General features: G+C 33.5%; 1 protein-coding gene across 1 annotated transcript in view; it reads right to left on the bottom strand.

Moving 5' to 3' along the window:
- Positions 1-1,770: 1,770 nt before the first annotated feature.
- Positions 1,771-18,452, bottom strand: part of LOC132728309 (phosphatidylinositol 4-phosphate 5-kinase-like protein 1) — a 44,412-nt gene continuing 27,730 nt past the window's right edge. Inside the window, exons 8-11 of the mRNA XM_060713948.1 lie at positions 11,992-12,064; positions 11,248-11,404; positions 9,346-9,446; positions 1,771-3,809 (exon numbers count right to left, since the gene is read on the bottom strand). Of these exons, the coding sequence (XP_060569931.1) occupies positions 3,349-3,809; positions 9,346-9,446; positions 11,248-11,404; positions 11,992-12,064 (792 nt within the window). The 3' untranslated portion in view covers positions 1,771-3,348. The remainder of the gene's footprint in view (positions 3,810-9,345; positions 9,447-11,247; positions 11,405-11,991; positions 12,065-18,452) is intronic.

Raw genomic sequence — 18,452 nt, 5'->3', positions numbered from 1 at the left:
AAAGGCAATGGTCCAGTCAACATTTGTGCCAAGTTTGATTAGTATTGAAGCATTTTTCATAGTTTCATAGCAGTTTGAACTTGTAACAGTAGGCTTTTCAATGAAAACGGCCATTTTTCACAATATGCTCATGAGGGAAAGGGTTAATGACTTTAATACACTTTAATAAACTTGATAGATTTAATAGTCACACTATTTTTTTAAATTACTTTAATATTCTGTCCTTGAATTCCTGTCTCTGTACAGCTGTAGAGACAATCAGAAATTCTCACCTATTATTCATAATAACCTCAGACTTAATACAGATTGAAAATAGTTTTAACAGGTGGTTTTAGATGTAAACAAAATTTTGGTGAAAATATATACCAAATATTTCTATTATGACCTTTGACCTCTGAGTATGATATAAAAACTAAATTCAATCTTTTGCTGTAACCTTGGCTTCTGAGCTAGGAACCTGAGTCTTGGAAGCAACACATCATTTACCTCCTATGGATTTTATGTACCAGTTTATTCTAAAATCTCATCATGCAGGTAGAAGTTATGGATCATACACAAATCTCATCATGCATGTAGAAGTTATGGATCATACACAAATCTCATCATGCATGTAGAAGTTATGGATCATATACAAATCTCATCATGCATGTATAAGCTATGGATAGTACACAAATCACATCATGCATGAAGAAGTTATGGATCATATACAAATCTCATCATGCATGAAGACGTTATGGATAGTACACAAATCACATCATGCATGAAGAAGTTATGGATCATACACAAATCTCATCATGCATGTAGAAGTTATGGATCATACACAAATCTCATCATGCATGTAGAAGTTATGGATCATACACAAATCTCATCATGCATGTAGAAGTTATGGATCATATACAAATCTCATCATGCATGTAGAAGTTATGGATCATACACAAATCTCATCATGCATGTAGAAGTTATGGATCATATACAAATCTCATCATGCATGAAGACGTTATGGATAGTACACAAATCACATCATGCAGGTAGAAGTTATGGATCGTACACAAATCTCATCATGCATGTATAAGCTATGGATCATATACAAATCACATCATGCATGTAGAAGTTATGGATAGTACACAAATCACATCATGCATGAAGAAGTTATGGATCATATACAAATCTCATCATGCATGTAGAAGCTATGGATAGTACACAAATCACATCATGCATGAAGAAGTTATGGATCATATACAAATCTCATCATGCATGAAGACGTTATGGATCATACTAAAATCTCATCATGCATGTAGTAGTTATGGATCATACACAAATCACATCATGCATGTATAAGTTATGGATCATATACAAATCTCATCATGCATGAAGAAGTTATGGATCATACTAAAATCTCATCATGCATGTAGAAGTTATGGATCATACACAAATCACATCATGCATGAAGAAGTTATGGATCGTACACAAATCACATCATGCATGTATAAGTTATGGATCATACACAAATCTCATCATGCAGGTAGAAGTTACGGATCATACACAAATCTCATCATGCATGAAGAAGTTATGGATCATACACAAATCTCATCATGCATGAAGAAGTATGGATCGTACACAAATCTCATCATGCATGAAGAAGTTATGGATCATACACAAATATCATCATGCACGTAGAAGTTATTTATGGATAGTACACAAATCACATCATGCATGTAAAAGTTATGAATCATAAACAAATCCCATCATGCATGTATAAGTTATGGATCGTACACAAAGTACTACTTTACTTAGGACAAGACAAATACAAGAAAATGCATACCCACGCTGTCAATACCTTATTTCAGTTATTTTTGACTGAAGCTTGTTAATTAGGTTAAATAACACTTTTGTTATAGCATTTCCTAACAAAACAAAAAAACAATGGTTTCAAACTGCTCACATGATTTTAGTTCTATTAAAGCACTATTGTGACATGATGGCAAACTTTGCCTATTTTAGCACTGTAATAAGGGTATAAATAAATATATAGTTTTATTTATTTTAGGCCATTTGGTTTCAAGTAATTTTTAAGATATTGTGAGTAATGTTGGTAACCTTGTATAACCTTGTTAGTACATACTGTGACCTTGTTTATGACCTGGGTGTGATTACTGTTTGTATGACATACTCTATGGGATCAAGACTAGTGATCTCAAGACTTTCTTCTTGAAGTAATATTATTATGTACATGTACAATAATAATGATAAAAATCCACAAAATATCATTTTAAATTATTAAAGTAACATATTCAAATGTGTGCTAAATCTTATAAAAGTAACAAAACTAACAACATTTGAATTCATAAAAGAAAAACACCACTTGAGCTTCATACCCTCTAATATATCTGTTTAAAATTATCACAGAGCTTGATTGAATAGAGTCAGGAAGCTTTGACTTTAGACACTTAAAATCTGTATATTACACAAGTTCACATTTTCGCGAGATTTTCCAAGACAATGTTTGACACAAGAAAATTAACCTATATGTATGCTATTTAAAATTTGTTATGGTAATCAAAAGAAGTAACAAAAAAAGTAAGGAAAAGCAATAAAGTTTAAGAAGATGTAAATTATTCTCTGTAATGGATGTAAATATAAACACATTTGGTTATGTAAAACAAGATGGCTGAAGTTGATCAACTCCATGTGCCAATTAATCTCGCTCAAGGGATTGGAAACTTTTCTATTTTCAGAGCTCCTTATCCCTATGTAATATACCAACCAAAGCTGATGAGGTTGTATGAAGTATGACATTAAATTGCTGTTCAAAGGACTACACTGAAGTTTACTGACATGACAAGACTGGAAATACTTTATTGAGATTTATATACTATTTGATATAGATCAGATGTATACTGAAAACTTGAGTACAAATTTAAACATTATTTGCTCTCCCTATTTTTCCAGGATAATCATTTTTATTGAGCTAAAGACTTAAAAATAAAGAAAAAATAAACACATTTAACTCAAGTCAAGCTAAGAATCATACTAAAAAGGTATTTTCAATTTCAATTTGAGAATATTTTTTTATATTGTTTTTCATATTTTCCTGTTTTTCAGTGCCAAAGTTGACCTATGAAAGATTTTCAAATTTGATATTTTCATGATTTTGGACCACAGTGGAGCTCCTTTTAGAGTCATAATAATTTATGATTTATCCTCTTAACCTTCAGTTTAACAATTAAATAAAAAACACAATAATTACAGCTTTACTTCTCACTTACTTCTACCTCAAATTAGTTAACATCAATTTATATCAAGTACAATAACTATGAGAACAACCAACCTTGCTACAAAATATTTGTATCAAACTACTCTCTCACTTATGAACTGATAAAATCTCTCTGCATAAACATGAGGAGGTTCAGTTGAATGGTTCCCACAACATGTTTTAATGTCCTTAAAAATTTTAGCAATTCTCTGTCGGCATCCAAACTGGGTAAAAAAATCAATCACTCCAACATAGTATCGTAAATTTTCTCCATCAATTATATGTAAACTGTTTTCATTGTTTATCAACAAACGCCGGTTATGGAAAGGTATTCCGGTAGAATCTAGATAATCCTTATCTGACAACGATCGTAAAAAAGTCACATTTCTTCTCCTCACTGGTGAAACTGCATTATTTTTCATTGGTGACTTTTTTGGTGACCTGAAGCTGAGTCGTTTTTGTGGAGAATGTTTTGACATCGCAGTTTCTTGATTAACAGCAATAGACTGCAATTCAAACGTCTCTGTACTATTTTGATTTTCATGTAAAGGTGTACCTGTAAAATAATCAAAGACATTATAGAATTAACACTTATACTGCCAGTTTCTAGCTGAATTTTTAAGTTTGTCATCAATTATTATTTCATTAAGTGTTGATTTAGGTGTTCCCACCAGGGTAAAGATTAAAGGGGTATGTCTACGAGACACATATTGACATATAGCATAAAGAAAAGACCCAAGGGCCTTAAAGGTCACTCGAGATTATATATTCTTCCTTTTTTGCATAAATAACATTAAGACATTGAACATTGATTAAAAACATCAAACATACAGTGTTTGATTACAATATCTTATTCCAACTCTAATTATTGTCTGAAAACCATTTTTCTATTTTTAATAATGATGACCTTGACCTTGACTCAAGGTGGTCCGAATGCAATACTAGCCCAGATTTTAATATTAGCTTGCTAAATACCAAGTTTGATAATTCCTAACTCTAGTATTTGTCTAAAAACCATTTTTCTATTTTTAGTAACAGTTAAACCTGGACCTAGACTCAAGGGTCCTTTCAATCCCAACCGGGATCTTCATATAAGCTTGCTAAATACCAAGTTTGATAACAATATCTTATTTCTAACTCTAGATATTGTCCAGAACCATTTTTCTATTTTTAGAAATGGTGGCCTTGACCCCTGGGGGTCCAGAAGCAATACTATATGGGGTTTCCACATAAGGTTGCTATATACCAAGTTTGATTACAATATCTCATTCCAAACTCTAGTTATCGTCTGGAAACCATGACGGAGACCGACCAAAGAATGAACATGCAACCGAATTGAGATAAAGGGCCTTTCTATTGTTATTTTTTCTATAGAGGGCCATTGTCCCCTTACTCTATTGTTACAGAATGAACTCTATTGTTCTCTTTTGTTCTGTTTACATTAAGATGGCTGTCTAAACACTATTTGGTAGTGCGGACAAAAAGACGGATAGAGGGTAAACCTACAGCTCCCTCCTGCCAATAAAAAGGGACTAAATAATGTAAAGCTACCTATACACACAGTGCATTGTGATATAGCATTGATATTACAAATTCAAGTCAAATCTCTACTGGTTGCTGAGATGGAACATACAATAATAAAGTTATAGCTAATTATAACAAAAAAAATCAGTAACTTGACCCTGTAAGTCATTTATGACTGAGGGATCAATATAAGTCAAGTCTCATTAACCCAGTGTCAATTCATTCATATATCTAAGCTATAGCCACTTTGGTATATTTTTGGGACATTTTTAAGTTAGAAAAGATGCAAAATTATGTCAAACTTAAACTGTCCGAGTTATAAAATTTTACACAGTATCCCACACATGCGCGCACACCTACAGATGCATTGTAATTTTGCATTAATATGAACTGTGTTAAATGGTAAATCTAAATGCAACCCCCGCCCCTTATAATGGGGGCACAAAAAGTGAAAAATTCAATAATTACACCTTCAAGGTCAAGAGTCAAGGTGCAGCTTAGTTTGATCTTCATAAAGGTCTTGTCTTAAAGGATGATGTGTCTAAAAATGAAGAGAGTCCATTCATAAATAACAGATTTATAGCCAGTTACAGCTAAAAATTAACATACCTTGAAGATCAAGGTCATTTATGATCCAGGATATTGTTAGTGTGATCAACTTGAAAGAACATTCCAAGAGAGTTGTTATGTCCATGTATGAAGACAATTCATTAATTAAACATGATAGGGAACAAGTCCCATGTATAGTTTTAATATTTTTTTTCAAGTACCTTAGCAGGAAAACTATCCAAGAATTTCAAAGTCAAAGAGAGGCCATAACTGAGAAAAAATGAATTTTAGGATTATCTGCCCTTCTGGAATGGTGTGATATTTTGATAGTGAACCGGTTTATTAAGTTTGCAGTTTGATAGATTCTGAGAAAATGAACTTTAACTAAACGGTAAACCTTGGCAAAAAAATTTAAGTTGAACTAGAACTATCACTAAATGTGATTAATACCCCCACAAGACTGCTTCGGAAATGAGGATGTTACTAGTAACAGAATATCTTGTAAAAGAATTGAAATATAGAGTTATGGTTGTGGGCAATTAAAGATAGTTGTGGTTCTTGTATGTTGCATTTCCTTTCAATGTGGTTGGCCATTGATGAAGTTTTATTGAATTACTCTGTAATAAGTCCAGAAGACAAGGAAAAGAAACAAAGGGCAATAACTCTATAACTAGAACTATCACTAAATGTGATTAATACCCCCACAAGTCTGCTTCGGAAATGAGGATGTTACTAGTAACAGAATACCTTGTAAAAGAATTGAAACATAGAGTTATGGTTGTGGGCAATTAAAGATAATTGTGGTTCATGTATGTTGCATTTCCTTTCAATGTGGTTGGCCATTGATGAAGTTTAATTGAATTACTCTGTAATAAGTCCAGAAAGACAAAGAAAAAGAACAAAGGGCAATAACTCTATAAATACTGAAGATAGAGTTATAGTTCTTGTGCACTGCACTTCCTCTTATTGTGCTTGACCATTGTATGAAGTTGTTTTGGATTCCAACCAGTACGTTTTAAGTTATGCTCCGGACAAGGAAAAGTATCAAAGGGCAGTAACTCTGTATTTTGTCAAAATGGCGTTATGGCTCTTGTGCACTGCACTTCCTTTGAATGTCCTTGACAACTGTATGAAGTTGTACTGAATTCCAAACAGTAGTTTTCAAGTTATGCTCTGGACAAGGAAAAGTAACAAAGGGCAATAACTCTGTAATTAGTCAAGATAAAGTTATGGTTCTTGTGCACTGCACTTCCCCTTATTGTTCTTGACCATTGAATGAAGTTGTTTTGAATTCCAACCAGTAGTTTTCAAGTCATGCTCTGGACAAGGAAAAGTAACAAAGGGCAGTAACTCTGTAATTAGTCAAGATGGAGTTATGGTTCTTATGCACTGCATTTCCTCTCAATGTGCTTGACCATTGTATGAAGTTATAATGAATTCCAACAATAAGTTTTCCAGTTATGGTCCAGACAAAAGAAAGCAATGGAAAAATAACAAAGGGCAATAACTCTGTAATTAGTCAAGATGGAGTTATGGTTCTTGTGCACTGCACTTCCCCTTATTGTGCTTGACCATTGTATGAAGTTGTTTTGAATTCCAACCAGTAGTTTTAAAGTCATGCTCTGGACAAGGAAAAGAAACAAAGGGCAGTAACTCTGTAATAAGTCAAAATGGAGTTATGGTTCTTGTGCACTGCACTTCCTCTCAATGTGCTGGACCATTGTATGAAGTTATAATGAATTCCAACAATTAGTCTTCAAGTTATGGTCCGGACAAAAGAAAGCAATGGAAAAGTAATAAAAGGGCAATAACTCTGTAATTACTTTAGATAGAGTTATGGTTCTTATGCACTGCACTTCCTCTCAATGTGCTTGACCATTGTATGTAGTTATATTGAATTCCAACCATTAGTATTCAAGTTATGGTCCGGACAAAAAAAAGAAGGCAATGGAAAAGCAACAAAGGGCAATAACTCTGTAATTACTTTAGATAGAGTTATGGTTCTTGTGCACTGCACTTCCCTTATTGTGTTTGACAATTGTATGAAGTTGTTTTTGAATTCCAACCAGTAGTTTTCAAGTTATGCCACGGACAAGGAAAAGTAACAAAGGGCAATAACTCTGTAATTAGTCAAGATAGAGTTATGTTTCTTACGCACTGCACTTCCTCTCAATGTGCTTGACCATTGTATGAAGTTATATTGAATTCCAACCATTAGTCTTCAAGTTATGCTCCGGACAAGGAAAATGCAACGGACAAAAAAAAAAGGCAATGGAAAAGCAACAAAGGGCAATAACTCTGTAATTACTTTAGATAGAGTTATGGTTCTTGTGCACTGCACTTCCCCTTATTGTGTTTGACAATTGTATGAAGTTGTTTTGAATTCCAACCAGTAGTTTTCAAGTTATGCCCAGACAAAGAAAAAGTAACAAAGGGCAATAACTCTGTAATTAGTCATGATAGAGTTATGGTTCTTGTGCACTGCACTTCCTCTCAATGTGCTTGACCATTGTATGTAGTTATATTGAATTCCAACCATTAGTTTTCAAGTTATGCTCCGGACAAGGAAAATGCAACGGACGTCTGGACCGACCGACCGACCAACCGACCGACCGACCACCGGGTGACTCCTATATACCCCCCCAAACTTCGTTTTTGGGGGTATAAATACTAAAGATGGAGTTATAGTGCTTGTGCACTGCACTTCCTCTTATTGTGTTTGACCATTGTATGAAGTTGTTTTGAATTCCAACCAGTACGTTTTAAGTTATGCTCCGGACAAGGAAAAGTATCAAAGGGCAGTAACTCTGTATTTTGTCAAAATGAAGTTATGGCTTTTGTGCACTGCACTTCCTTTTAATGTCCTTGACAACTGTATGAAGTTGTATTGAATTCCAAACAGTAGTTTTCAAATTATGCTCTGGACAAGGAAAAGTAACAAAGGGCAATAACTCTGTAATTAGTCAAGATGGAGTTATGGTTCTTGTGCACTGCACTTCCTCTCAATGTGCTTGACCATTGTATGAAGTTATATTGAATTCCAACTATTAGTCTTCAAGTTATGCTCCGGACAAAAAAAGCAATGGAAAAGTAACAAAGGGCAATAACACTGTAATAAGTCAAGATGGACTTATAGTTCTTGTGCACTGCACTTCCCCTTATTGTGCTTGACAAATGTATGAAGTTGTTTTGAATTCCAACCAGTAGTTTTCAAGTCATGCTCTGGACAAGGAAAAGTAACAAAGGGCAGTAACTCTGTAATAAGTCAAGATGGAGTTATGGTTCTTGTGCACTGCACTTCCTCTCAATGTGCTTGACCATTGTATGAAGTTATATTGAATTCCAACTATTAGTCTTCAAGTTATGCTCAGGACAAAAAAAGCAATGGAAAAGTAACAAAGGGCAATAACACTGTAATAAGTCAAGATGGAGTTATAGTTCTTGTGCACTGCACTTCCCCTTATTGTGCTTGACCATTGTATGAAGTTGTTTTGAATTCCAACCAGTACGTTTTAAGTTATGCTCCGGACAAGGAAAAGTAACAAAGGGCAATAACTCTGTAATTAGTCAAGATAGAGTTATGGTTCTTGTGCACTGCACTTCCTCTCAATGTGCTTGACCATTGTGTGTAGTTATATTGAATTCCAACCACTAGTCTTCAAGTTATGCTCCGGACAAGGAAAATGCAACGGACGTCTGAACCGACCGACCGACCACCGGGTGACTCCTATATACCCCCCCCAAACTTCATTTTTGGGGGTATAAAAAGGGGCATAAATTTGCATCAAACAATTTTAGAATTAACTGCCCTGTTGAACTGATGTCCTTTCATGACAATATGTATACCAAGTTTGAAGTGTATAGCTTTTATAATTTGTGAGAAAATGATGAATCATCCCTGACAGAAATGCCAACACTGACAAGAGGGTCATGACAATAGCTCTCCTTTTCTCTTTGAGCAAATGAAGTGTAACCAAATATTAATGTTAATGAAACAAATATAGTATGCTTAAATTTACCATGAGCCTGATTGTTTGATACAGGTTGTTGATTGTTAGTAGCACCATAATCCTCATTGGCCTCTTTCAAAGGCTGACTACTCTTATCTTGTCCAAATGTCCTACAAAACAAATAAGAATTATAATTGTTACAATGTTGTATATAGTTTATCAGACCTGACAATGGCCCTGCTTATGACAAAGATATGACATTGTCAAATCAGGATTCCATATTCATTATATATTTTGCCAGTTAATATGTAATTTTACAAACCTCACATTAAAATTTTTCTAATCAAAAACACATTTTAATAGGTAACTATTTTATTTGTTTGATTTTACAGTGCACCAACACAGTTAATGTCTTATGGCACCAAAACAGAAAAGATTTGGCTAACCGCAGCTGCAAATGTAGAAAAAATGCCACAAAAATAAAGTTCTTGTGCACTGCACTTCTTCTCAATGAAATCTATCATCCTATGAAGTTTCAAGTCAGTAGCTTTTAAAATCAAGTATTACAATTAACAAAGAACAATAACTTTAAAATCATTAAGTACAGAGTATCCGTTCTTGTGCACTGCACATCTTCTCAATAAGATCTATCATCCTATGAAATTTAAATTCCATAGCTTTTACAAAAGTAACCCCTATATGTCGCCTTTTTTAAGGCGACACAAAAAATCTAGTAAATAAGCAATTTTGACAAAAGTGTAAGTTAACAAGATTGCATTTGTGAAACAAGATTTCCAATGGCAACATGTCGTGTCTGTTGTCACATCTGACCTTGAGGTATGACCTTGAGCTTTGACCTAGTCAAACAGTTCTTGCGTGCGACATGCTGTCTTATGACGTTGAACATTTGTGCCAGGTTATTTAAAATTCCACCAGCTAGTGATAGAGTCATGGTGCGGACAAGCTGTTTGAGACCAGTTTTTTGCATCTGACCTTAAAGTTTGTACTTGACATTTGGCCTAGCCACACAGTTCTTGCTCATGAGACGCCATCTCATTATTGTGAACATTTGTCCTAAGTTATTTGAAAATCTGCCTACTAATCACAGCCATAAAGTCTATTTTTAGCTCCTGTCATCAGACAGGAACTATTTTTATGAATTTTGTACTGGGTAAGTTAAGAATCATTTCTGTGATGTTTGGTCAAAATCCTAAACGTGGTCAAAGAAAAGATGTTGTTTAAATAAATTGTGGATAATGACGAAACTACAGACAACTTACCACAGACACATTGTCATCTCTATGCACTTTGTGCTCAGGTAAGCTAAAATATGGAGCTAAAATGATAAGATGACAATATGCCTCTCTTCATGACAATCATTCTGTAAACGTTTGCTTTGAGAAATGTAGTTGTGCACAGAAGAAATTGTTAAGGCTTGACAGCTGAGCTACACAGCATCATTCACTAATCTAATAACCAGTATTTCCCTTCAGAAAACCTGGTTAAATATTTTATTTGAAGTATCATTTTAGTGAAAGTACAGTCATGTTTTCATTTATGCATTGTCATAGTTTGATGATATCAGATGATAAAACAAACCATTCTCTAGAGATATACATGTATATTACCATGGTGATAAAGTGATGAAAAGTAATACAAATATAAAGACAGAAGTGAAATTGAATTCTTTATAGGAAATTTAAGATAACTATGATGATGAATGAAATGATATTGAAAGTAAAAGATGAATAAAAAACATATGACAATGATAGTACTAAGTGATAATACTGTTGATAATATTGGTGATTACAAACTTGTATGATTGATGATGAATGAAATCTTAATTCCTTTCATTCTTAAACTTTAAATACAATATCTAAAATTTAATCTTGAAAGTGTTTTAATAGTATAGCATTCCTTTGTGAGATAAAACTTGTGTTAAATTAGTTCAAAACTTTAGAACATAATTACTTTTTCATGCGTAAGACAAGGTTGCCGACTGATTCTTTTTTCTCTGTTGCATGTAGTGGATGTCTACCTAGCAACAGACTGTAATCTAAAACCCCTATAGATAACAGAAAGTCCACATCTGCCCGCAGCTGTGTAAGGAACCAGTCCCGCTGGTTACCTGAAAAAAGATTCTCATAAAACAAGTGATATACATGTACTATTGCCATAAAAGTAGTAAAGCTACATATAGTAAAATATATTACAAAATATTGAAAATCTATGCAATAATGCTGTTTTCATATACCTATATTGTTATATCCGGACTGATCAAAAGGTGCTTAATATTATAACTGATGAATTAACTGACCAACTTGAATTGCATTTATGTCAATGCTACGAATGTTCATTTATTATTTGTAGTTGTAATTAGTGATTAACCTTCATTTCAACAATTAAATATTTCAGCATTGCTGTTATCAACAATAACAAACCTACTACTTTGGTCATTCAATTAGGCACATATATATACATCTACAAATGTAAATGTAATAGCAGCAGATCCATGTTACTGGAATTCCGTTTCTCTTGAAGTAAAATGCCAAGTCCCTTTAATTTGAGTTACCCAGAGTCAACTGTTTTTGAAACTGATCAGCCAGTAGTACAGAGTGAGGATACTTGTAGCAAATTGTAGGTCCACCTTTCTAAAGTATAACATCACTTTAAGTAGCTCCTTACATTGAAATCTCTGATTGTAAGTTTTCTTACCTAAACATAATGTTTCCTCCATAAAGTTTTGATCTTTCAGAACAATGATTGTCTTCTTGCCTGATGGATTTGGCTGAAAATAAATTTATACTTTATATATGTACAGTAAACTCTGCTTATAGTGAACTCATTGGGACATTCAAATTTGTTCCTTATATCAGGAGTCCCTAATATGAGGATATAGCAAATTATATTAGAAGCTTTTATAGTGAACACAATCATTTAGAATGAACTCATATTATATATATTTTAGATTTCTCAATTTAATTTATTGCCTACTGGTTTCTATAATCATCAGGGCAAATAAACATAAACCATAGTTACAACGTCATTTGACTTTATTTGTGTACACATGTGTACGAAACGTAAAAAATGTTGACATCATCAATTTTTGTTTAGTTTTGGTTTAAACACATCAATAAAATAAAGCTCTTTTCATAACCTAGCTGATACGCCAGTATTATATAATTTGTAAAAAGGAAATATGGAAAATTTAGGAGTATTTGTTGTAACAGTAACAAAAGTGCAATAACTGATTCAAAATAGTGTTTATCACAAGAGTTTGAACAAAGTTGGTCACTAGACCATACTTCATGTAAAATATATTATTAATTGTACTATATACATGGTCCTAATTTCATAGCTGTACAACAAAAGCAAGAAAGTAGGTCACAAGGTCAATATCTAGGTCATTTGACTACATGTACACCTGAAATTGTGCACATGGTCAAAATGTGATAGCTGTATATGAAAAAGCCAAGGGAGGTCACTTCATCATTATCTAGGTAAGCTGATACCAAAGTTCAATTTTACATCTAAAACTGTGCACATGGCCTTAATTTCATAGCTTAACATCAAAGGACAAGAAAGTAGGTCACATCATCAAAATCTAAGTCAGCTGATATCAATGTAAAACTGTGCACATGTGTGTCCCCTTAGGCAGTGCAAAATTTTGACCCAAGGGTTTATTTAAAAAAAATCTTGATACAGGTCCACAAGACAATGTTTCATGTTGATATCTAAGCTCTTAAGCTTTCTCCTATCAGAAACTAGAACTATCACTAAATGTGATTAATACCCCCACAAAACTGCTTCAGAAATGAGGATGTTACTAGTAACAGAATGCCTTGTAAAAGAATTGAAATATAGAGTTATGGTTGTGGGCAATTAAAGATAGTTGTGGTTCTTGTATGTTGCATTTCCTTTCAATGTGGTTGGCCATTGATGAAGTTTTATTGAATTACTCTGTAATAAGTCCAGAAAGACAAGGAAAAGAAACAAAGGGCAATAACTCTATAAATACTGAAGATGGAGTTATAGTTCTTGTGCACTGCACTTCCTCTTATTGTGCTTGACCATTGTATGAAGTTGTTTTGAATTCCAACCAGTACGTTTTAAGTTATGCTCCGGACAAGGAAAAGTATCAAAGGGCAGTAACTCTGAATTTTGTCAAAATGGAGTTATGGCTCTTGTGCACTGCACTTCCTTTTAATGTCCTTGACAATTGTATGAAGTTGTTTTGAATTCCATTTAGTAGTTTTCAAGTTATGCCCCGGACAAGGAAAAGAAACAAAGGGCAATAACTCTGTAATTAGTCAAAATAGAGTTATGGTTCTTGTGCACTGCACTTCCTCTCAATGTGCTTGACCATTGTATGTAGTTATATTGAATTCCAACCATTAGTCCGGACAAAAGAAAGGAATGGAAAAGTAACAAAGGGCAATAACTCTGTTATTACTTTAGATAGAGTTATGGTTCTTGTGCACTGCACTTCCCCTTATTGTGTTTGACAATTGTATGAAGTTGTTTTGAATTCCAACCTGTAGTTTTCAAGTTACGCCCAGGACAAGGAAAAGTAACAAAGGGCAATAACTCTGTAATTAGTCAAGATAGAGTTATGGTTCTTGTGCACTGCACTTCCTCTCAATGTGCTTGACCATTGTGTGTAGTTATATTGAATTCCAATCATTAGTCTTCAAGTTATGCTCTGGACAAGGAAAATGCAACGGACGTCTGGACCGACCGACCGACCGACCAACTGACCGACCGACCGACCACCGGGTGACTCCTATATACCCCCCCAAACTTCGTTTTTGGGGGTATAAAAAGTGTTTTAGTTTCTGTTTTTTACTTTAATTATGTACATAATGAAAATCAATGACGACCGGGGCAAGGCCAATTTTGACCCCTTTGAACAAGAAACATGGCAATGCCACAAAACCAGGTATTGTTTGTTTGTCATAATATTTTGAATATACATAGAAGCAACCTACAATTTAACTTCATGCATTGAAACAGTAACAAGGAGCCTATGGAACTCAAAAGCCATCTAAATTGAACCTTTCAAACTGTAGGAATAATATACAAGTTTAACTAAAATCTCATTCTTTAATCTAGTAATAGACCTGAAACCAATTTTCTATTTTTATTAACAATGACCTTTTATTGATCCTAGGGAACCTAAAACCAATCCCAAGCGAAATCTTCACATAGGCTTTCTATACATAAGTTTCTTTGAAATATCTTACTCAAAACTCTAATTATTGTCCAGAAACTGATTTTCTAGTTTTAGTAACAGTGACTTTGACCCTTACATACACAAAATTTCTTTGAAATATATCATTCCAAACACAAGTTATTGACTGGGGCTGTCAATTGAAGAATTTTCAACCTATCACTTACATGTATTGTTATATATCACACTTAATCGGAAAACAATACCTGTAAACTGATGCTACATCTAATCTGATTACACAAATAGCTTGTCCTTAACAGCGAATTTAACAACTATGGTAACACACACCAGTGCAGTGCATAAATTACATCAAGCCTGTTATGATGCGTATATTTTACAATATGGCACATTTAGATTTCAAAATAAGCCAAAACGTCATAATCCATATTTTTGATGTTGTCAGAAAAAATGACTTCATTTAAACCATATTTATATTTGCAACTTGTTAAAGAAATACTCGCGTCATCTTGAAAATCAATCAATAAGGAAAGTTTGTCAAAAGTAAGGCAAGAAACTGTTTAAAACAAAGAAAAAGATTATGGCTATGAAAGTAAAAGGAAGCCACAGCATAGTTTTTGATTAGCATAAACGATTAAGAAAGGGTAATAGAGAAAAGGAAAACAAGTAAGGGAAAGGCAGAAAGAAGAAATTTTTAAGGACGTTGGTGACGTTAATTGCCAAGACGTTGTAAAATGACAGTCGATTGACCAAAGACATTGTCAACGATGTTCGATAGTAGCTACGGGTCTGTGCAGTCAACTCTAAGGATTTTAAAATGAATAATTGTTAATGCATTAATTACATATATTATATTCTTGATTTACAATTGTATAATTAATTTATTATTTTACATAGTAGTCTTATGGAGAAATTGTGTCAACAATTTAACAATCAAGGTTCAAAAAAGGCTATGCTTTTTATCTATTTTGGTAGAACTTCCAATAAGTCGAAATTGAAGGGACTTGCGTAAAAACTTCGACACATCAGGACTTTGACTCATGAATAGGTCTCAATTTAATGACAAAATTCAAAGCCGTTGACGTTTATAAAGCAAGTTACAAAAGGCGTAACAAAAGGAAAGGGCGATAACTAAACCAGTTTATAGTAAATATATTCCATGTGATTATCACGCGACACCGGGTCACAGAAGTTCTCAAATGGAGGTAGTTCTTACTGTTTACTTTCAAATACCACTACAGCAATTTGAACAAATGAATCATTTATCACACATTTAAACACATACATTGAAGGCTGTTAGAACACACGGCTGTGTAATTAACATCTGTTATACAAGTTGATTGGAAATCATCTTCGTGGTCAGAAAAGGTGTGAAAAATGTCCTGAGATCAAAGTTTCAAAATAATCGACAGACTTCGACTTATTTGTGGTAAATTGTACTAGATTTATTCTAGACGGACCACGAAAAAACTTTGACACATTGAAAATGACACATAAAATTTCAACTCATATATAGGTTTTTATAAGGAATATATAGGGGGAAAAAATCTGGACTTTCATTTTACTTTGACACACCAAGAAAATCAACTAATCGAAGTTCGACTCATAGAATTTCTACTGTAATGACAATTTTGTTCTTAGTTGTAATATTCTTTTATTTTCTTGTATGTATAATACATTATCATTCAGCAACATTATATTACTGTAAGACATAATATAGTTGCGATTTGTCCAGCAATCAAGTTACAGAAGGAAAGAATGGAAATTTGCGTCACTACAGCTCTTTATCATCATCCATTCTATTACAATATAATACAAGAAAAGCATTGATGCAAAGCATCAAAGGGCGCCCAAGCAAGAAATGCAGCAAGTGAAGATGAACTAGTAGACATATGATGACAAGATATTCTTATAAACTACCAGAAATGTAGATCACTTCTGAATGAGCGGACGAAAGACATTGTTCATTATGAACTTTGATTGGCATGCTAGAGATTAGAATATTACTTGTTATTACTTTATGATCGTGGTTATTAATAGCAACGGATATACATGTATACAATCATTTATAATCCATATGTGTAACGCATGATCAACACGTACCACACCTTTGTACAGTAATTGTCCCTTATTATGTTATCGCTATTAGCGAAGACCCCCTCTTAAGGTATCTGTTCACACTTAGTAACAAGAGCTGTCGGTAGGACAGCAACGCTCGACTATTCTTAGTGCTTGATTGTAAAAAAAAAATCTTGATACAGTTACCTCCTCCTGTTTACAGGTTGGGGTAATAATGGTGAACAAGTGTGCAAAGTTTCAAAGCCATATGTCAATGGACTTTGAAAATATTTGAGGTATTACAAAAACTTTAACATAAATTCTAAGTCGAAAAAAGGGGCATAATTCTGTCAAAATGATTGATACAGTTACCTCCTCCTGTTTACGGGTTGGGGTAATGATGGTGAACAAGTGTACAAAGTTTAAAAGCCATAGGTCAATGGACTTTGAAAATATTTGAACTATTACAAAAACTTTAACGTAAACTCTAAGTCGAAAAAGGGGCATAATTCTGTCAAAATGCTTGATAGAGTTACCTCCTCCTGTTTACAGGTTGGGGTCATGATGGTGAACAAGTGTGCAAAGTTTCAAAGCCATATGTCAATGGACTTTGAAAATATTTGAACTATTACAAAAACTTTAACGTAAATTCTAAGTCGAAAAAGGGGCATAATTCTGTCAAAATGCTTGATACAGTTACCTCCTCCTGTTAACATGTTGGGGTAATGATGGTGAACAAGTGTGCAAAGTTTCAAAGCCATATGTCAATGGACTTTGAAAATATTTGAACTATTACAAAAACTTTAACATAAATTCTAAGTCGAAAAAGGGGCATAATTCTGTCAAAATGCTTGATACAGTTACCTCCTCCTGTCTACAGGTTGGGGTCATGATGGTGAACAAGTGTGCAAAGTTTCAAAGCCATATGTCATTGGACTTTGAAAATATTTAAACTATTACAAAAACTTTAACATAAGTGGTTACGCCGACGCCGACGCTCGGGTGACTACAATAGCTCTACTTATTCTTATCGCATAGTCGAGCTAAAAATATGACACTGGTTATATTACCATGTTGATCATGTTGAGCATAATTGTTTATTATACAATAATTGTAATATCTATTAATTTTAATAAAAAAAATACAAATTTTATGAATATTGTTTTCTTTTCTTTTTTGTGTTTTATGTGCTATTTTAATACTGAGTTTTTACTACTCTTTTTTATTAAAATTGTAAAATAAATTTTAAGAATTCAATTGACATATTGACCAACGATTATAAGTCAACACTTAACTGGGAAAAGTCAGTAAATTATGGTTTATCTTTCAATATATAATATTGTTTATTCTTAAACCATCTACATGTACATTTGTATTTTCTTTATCATTTTTTAAATTATCAATCAATTGAATAATTCATAAAATCTAATTTGTAACTTTGAATGATTCCTCGGCATCTTTACTAAACACGGATTACAAATCAAATAAAATGTTTCAAAGTTGAAATTGTTTGCATTACGAAATTCTCCAGTTCGCTATTCATTGTAACATATCGCGACATTTCATTCTTAATTAATAATCAAGCATCCTCATACCGATCGGAATGATCGGCTTTTATTATGACCGACTAAAAGGCTCGAGAAGTTGCTGTCGCCCTTTCACAAAATCTGATTTCATTCCATAAGGGCGCCGCGCTTCGGCAAGGACGCCAATGATACCGACTTGTACAGAGATATATATAGGCAGTGGATCCGCCGCCATCAATAACATGTGGAACACATATTGGCCTACTTCGTGAAAAAAGCTGCTCCGTTAAAGACAATACGTTTGTGATGTCAATTTTAAAGTTATACCATGCACCGCATTGTTTTACATGTACATGCCAATAACAGAGATAACTTTTTAATTTGTAAATATTTCTTGTTAGAAA

This window comes from Ruditapes philippinarum, unplaced genomic scaffold, assembly GCF_026571515.1.
Source record: "Ruditapes philippinarum isolate M1 unplaced genomic scaffold, ASM2657151v2 ctg583_1_1_1_1, whole genome shotgun sequence".
Taxonomy (NCBI): Eukaryota; Metazoa; Mollusca; class Bivalvia; order Venerida; family Veneridae; genus Ruditapes; species Ruditapes philippinarum.
This window is presented reverse-complemented; position numbering and strand designations above follow the sequence as displayed.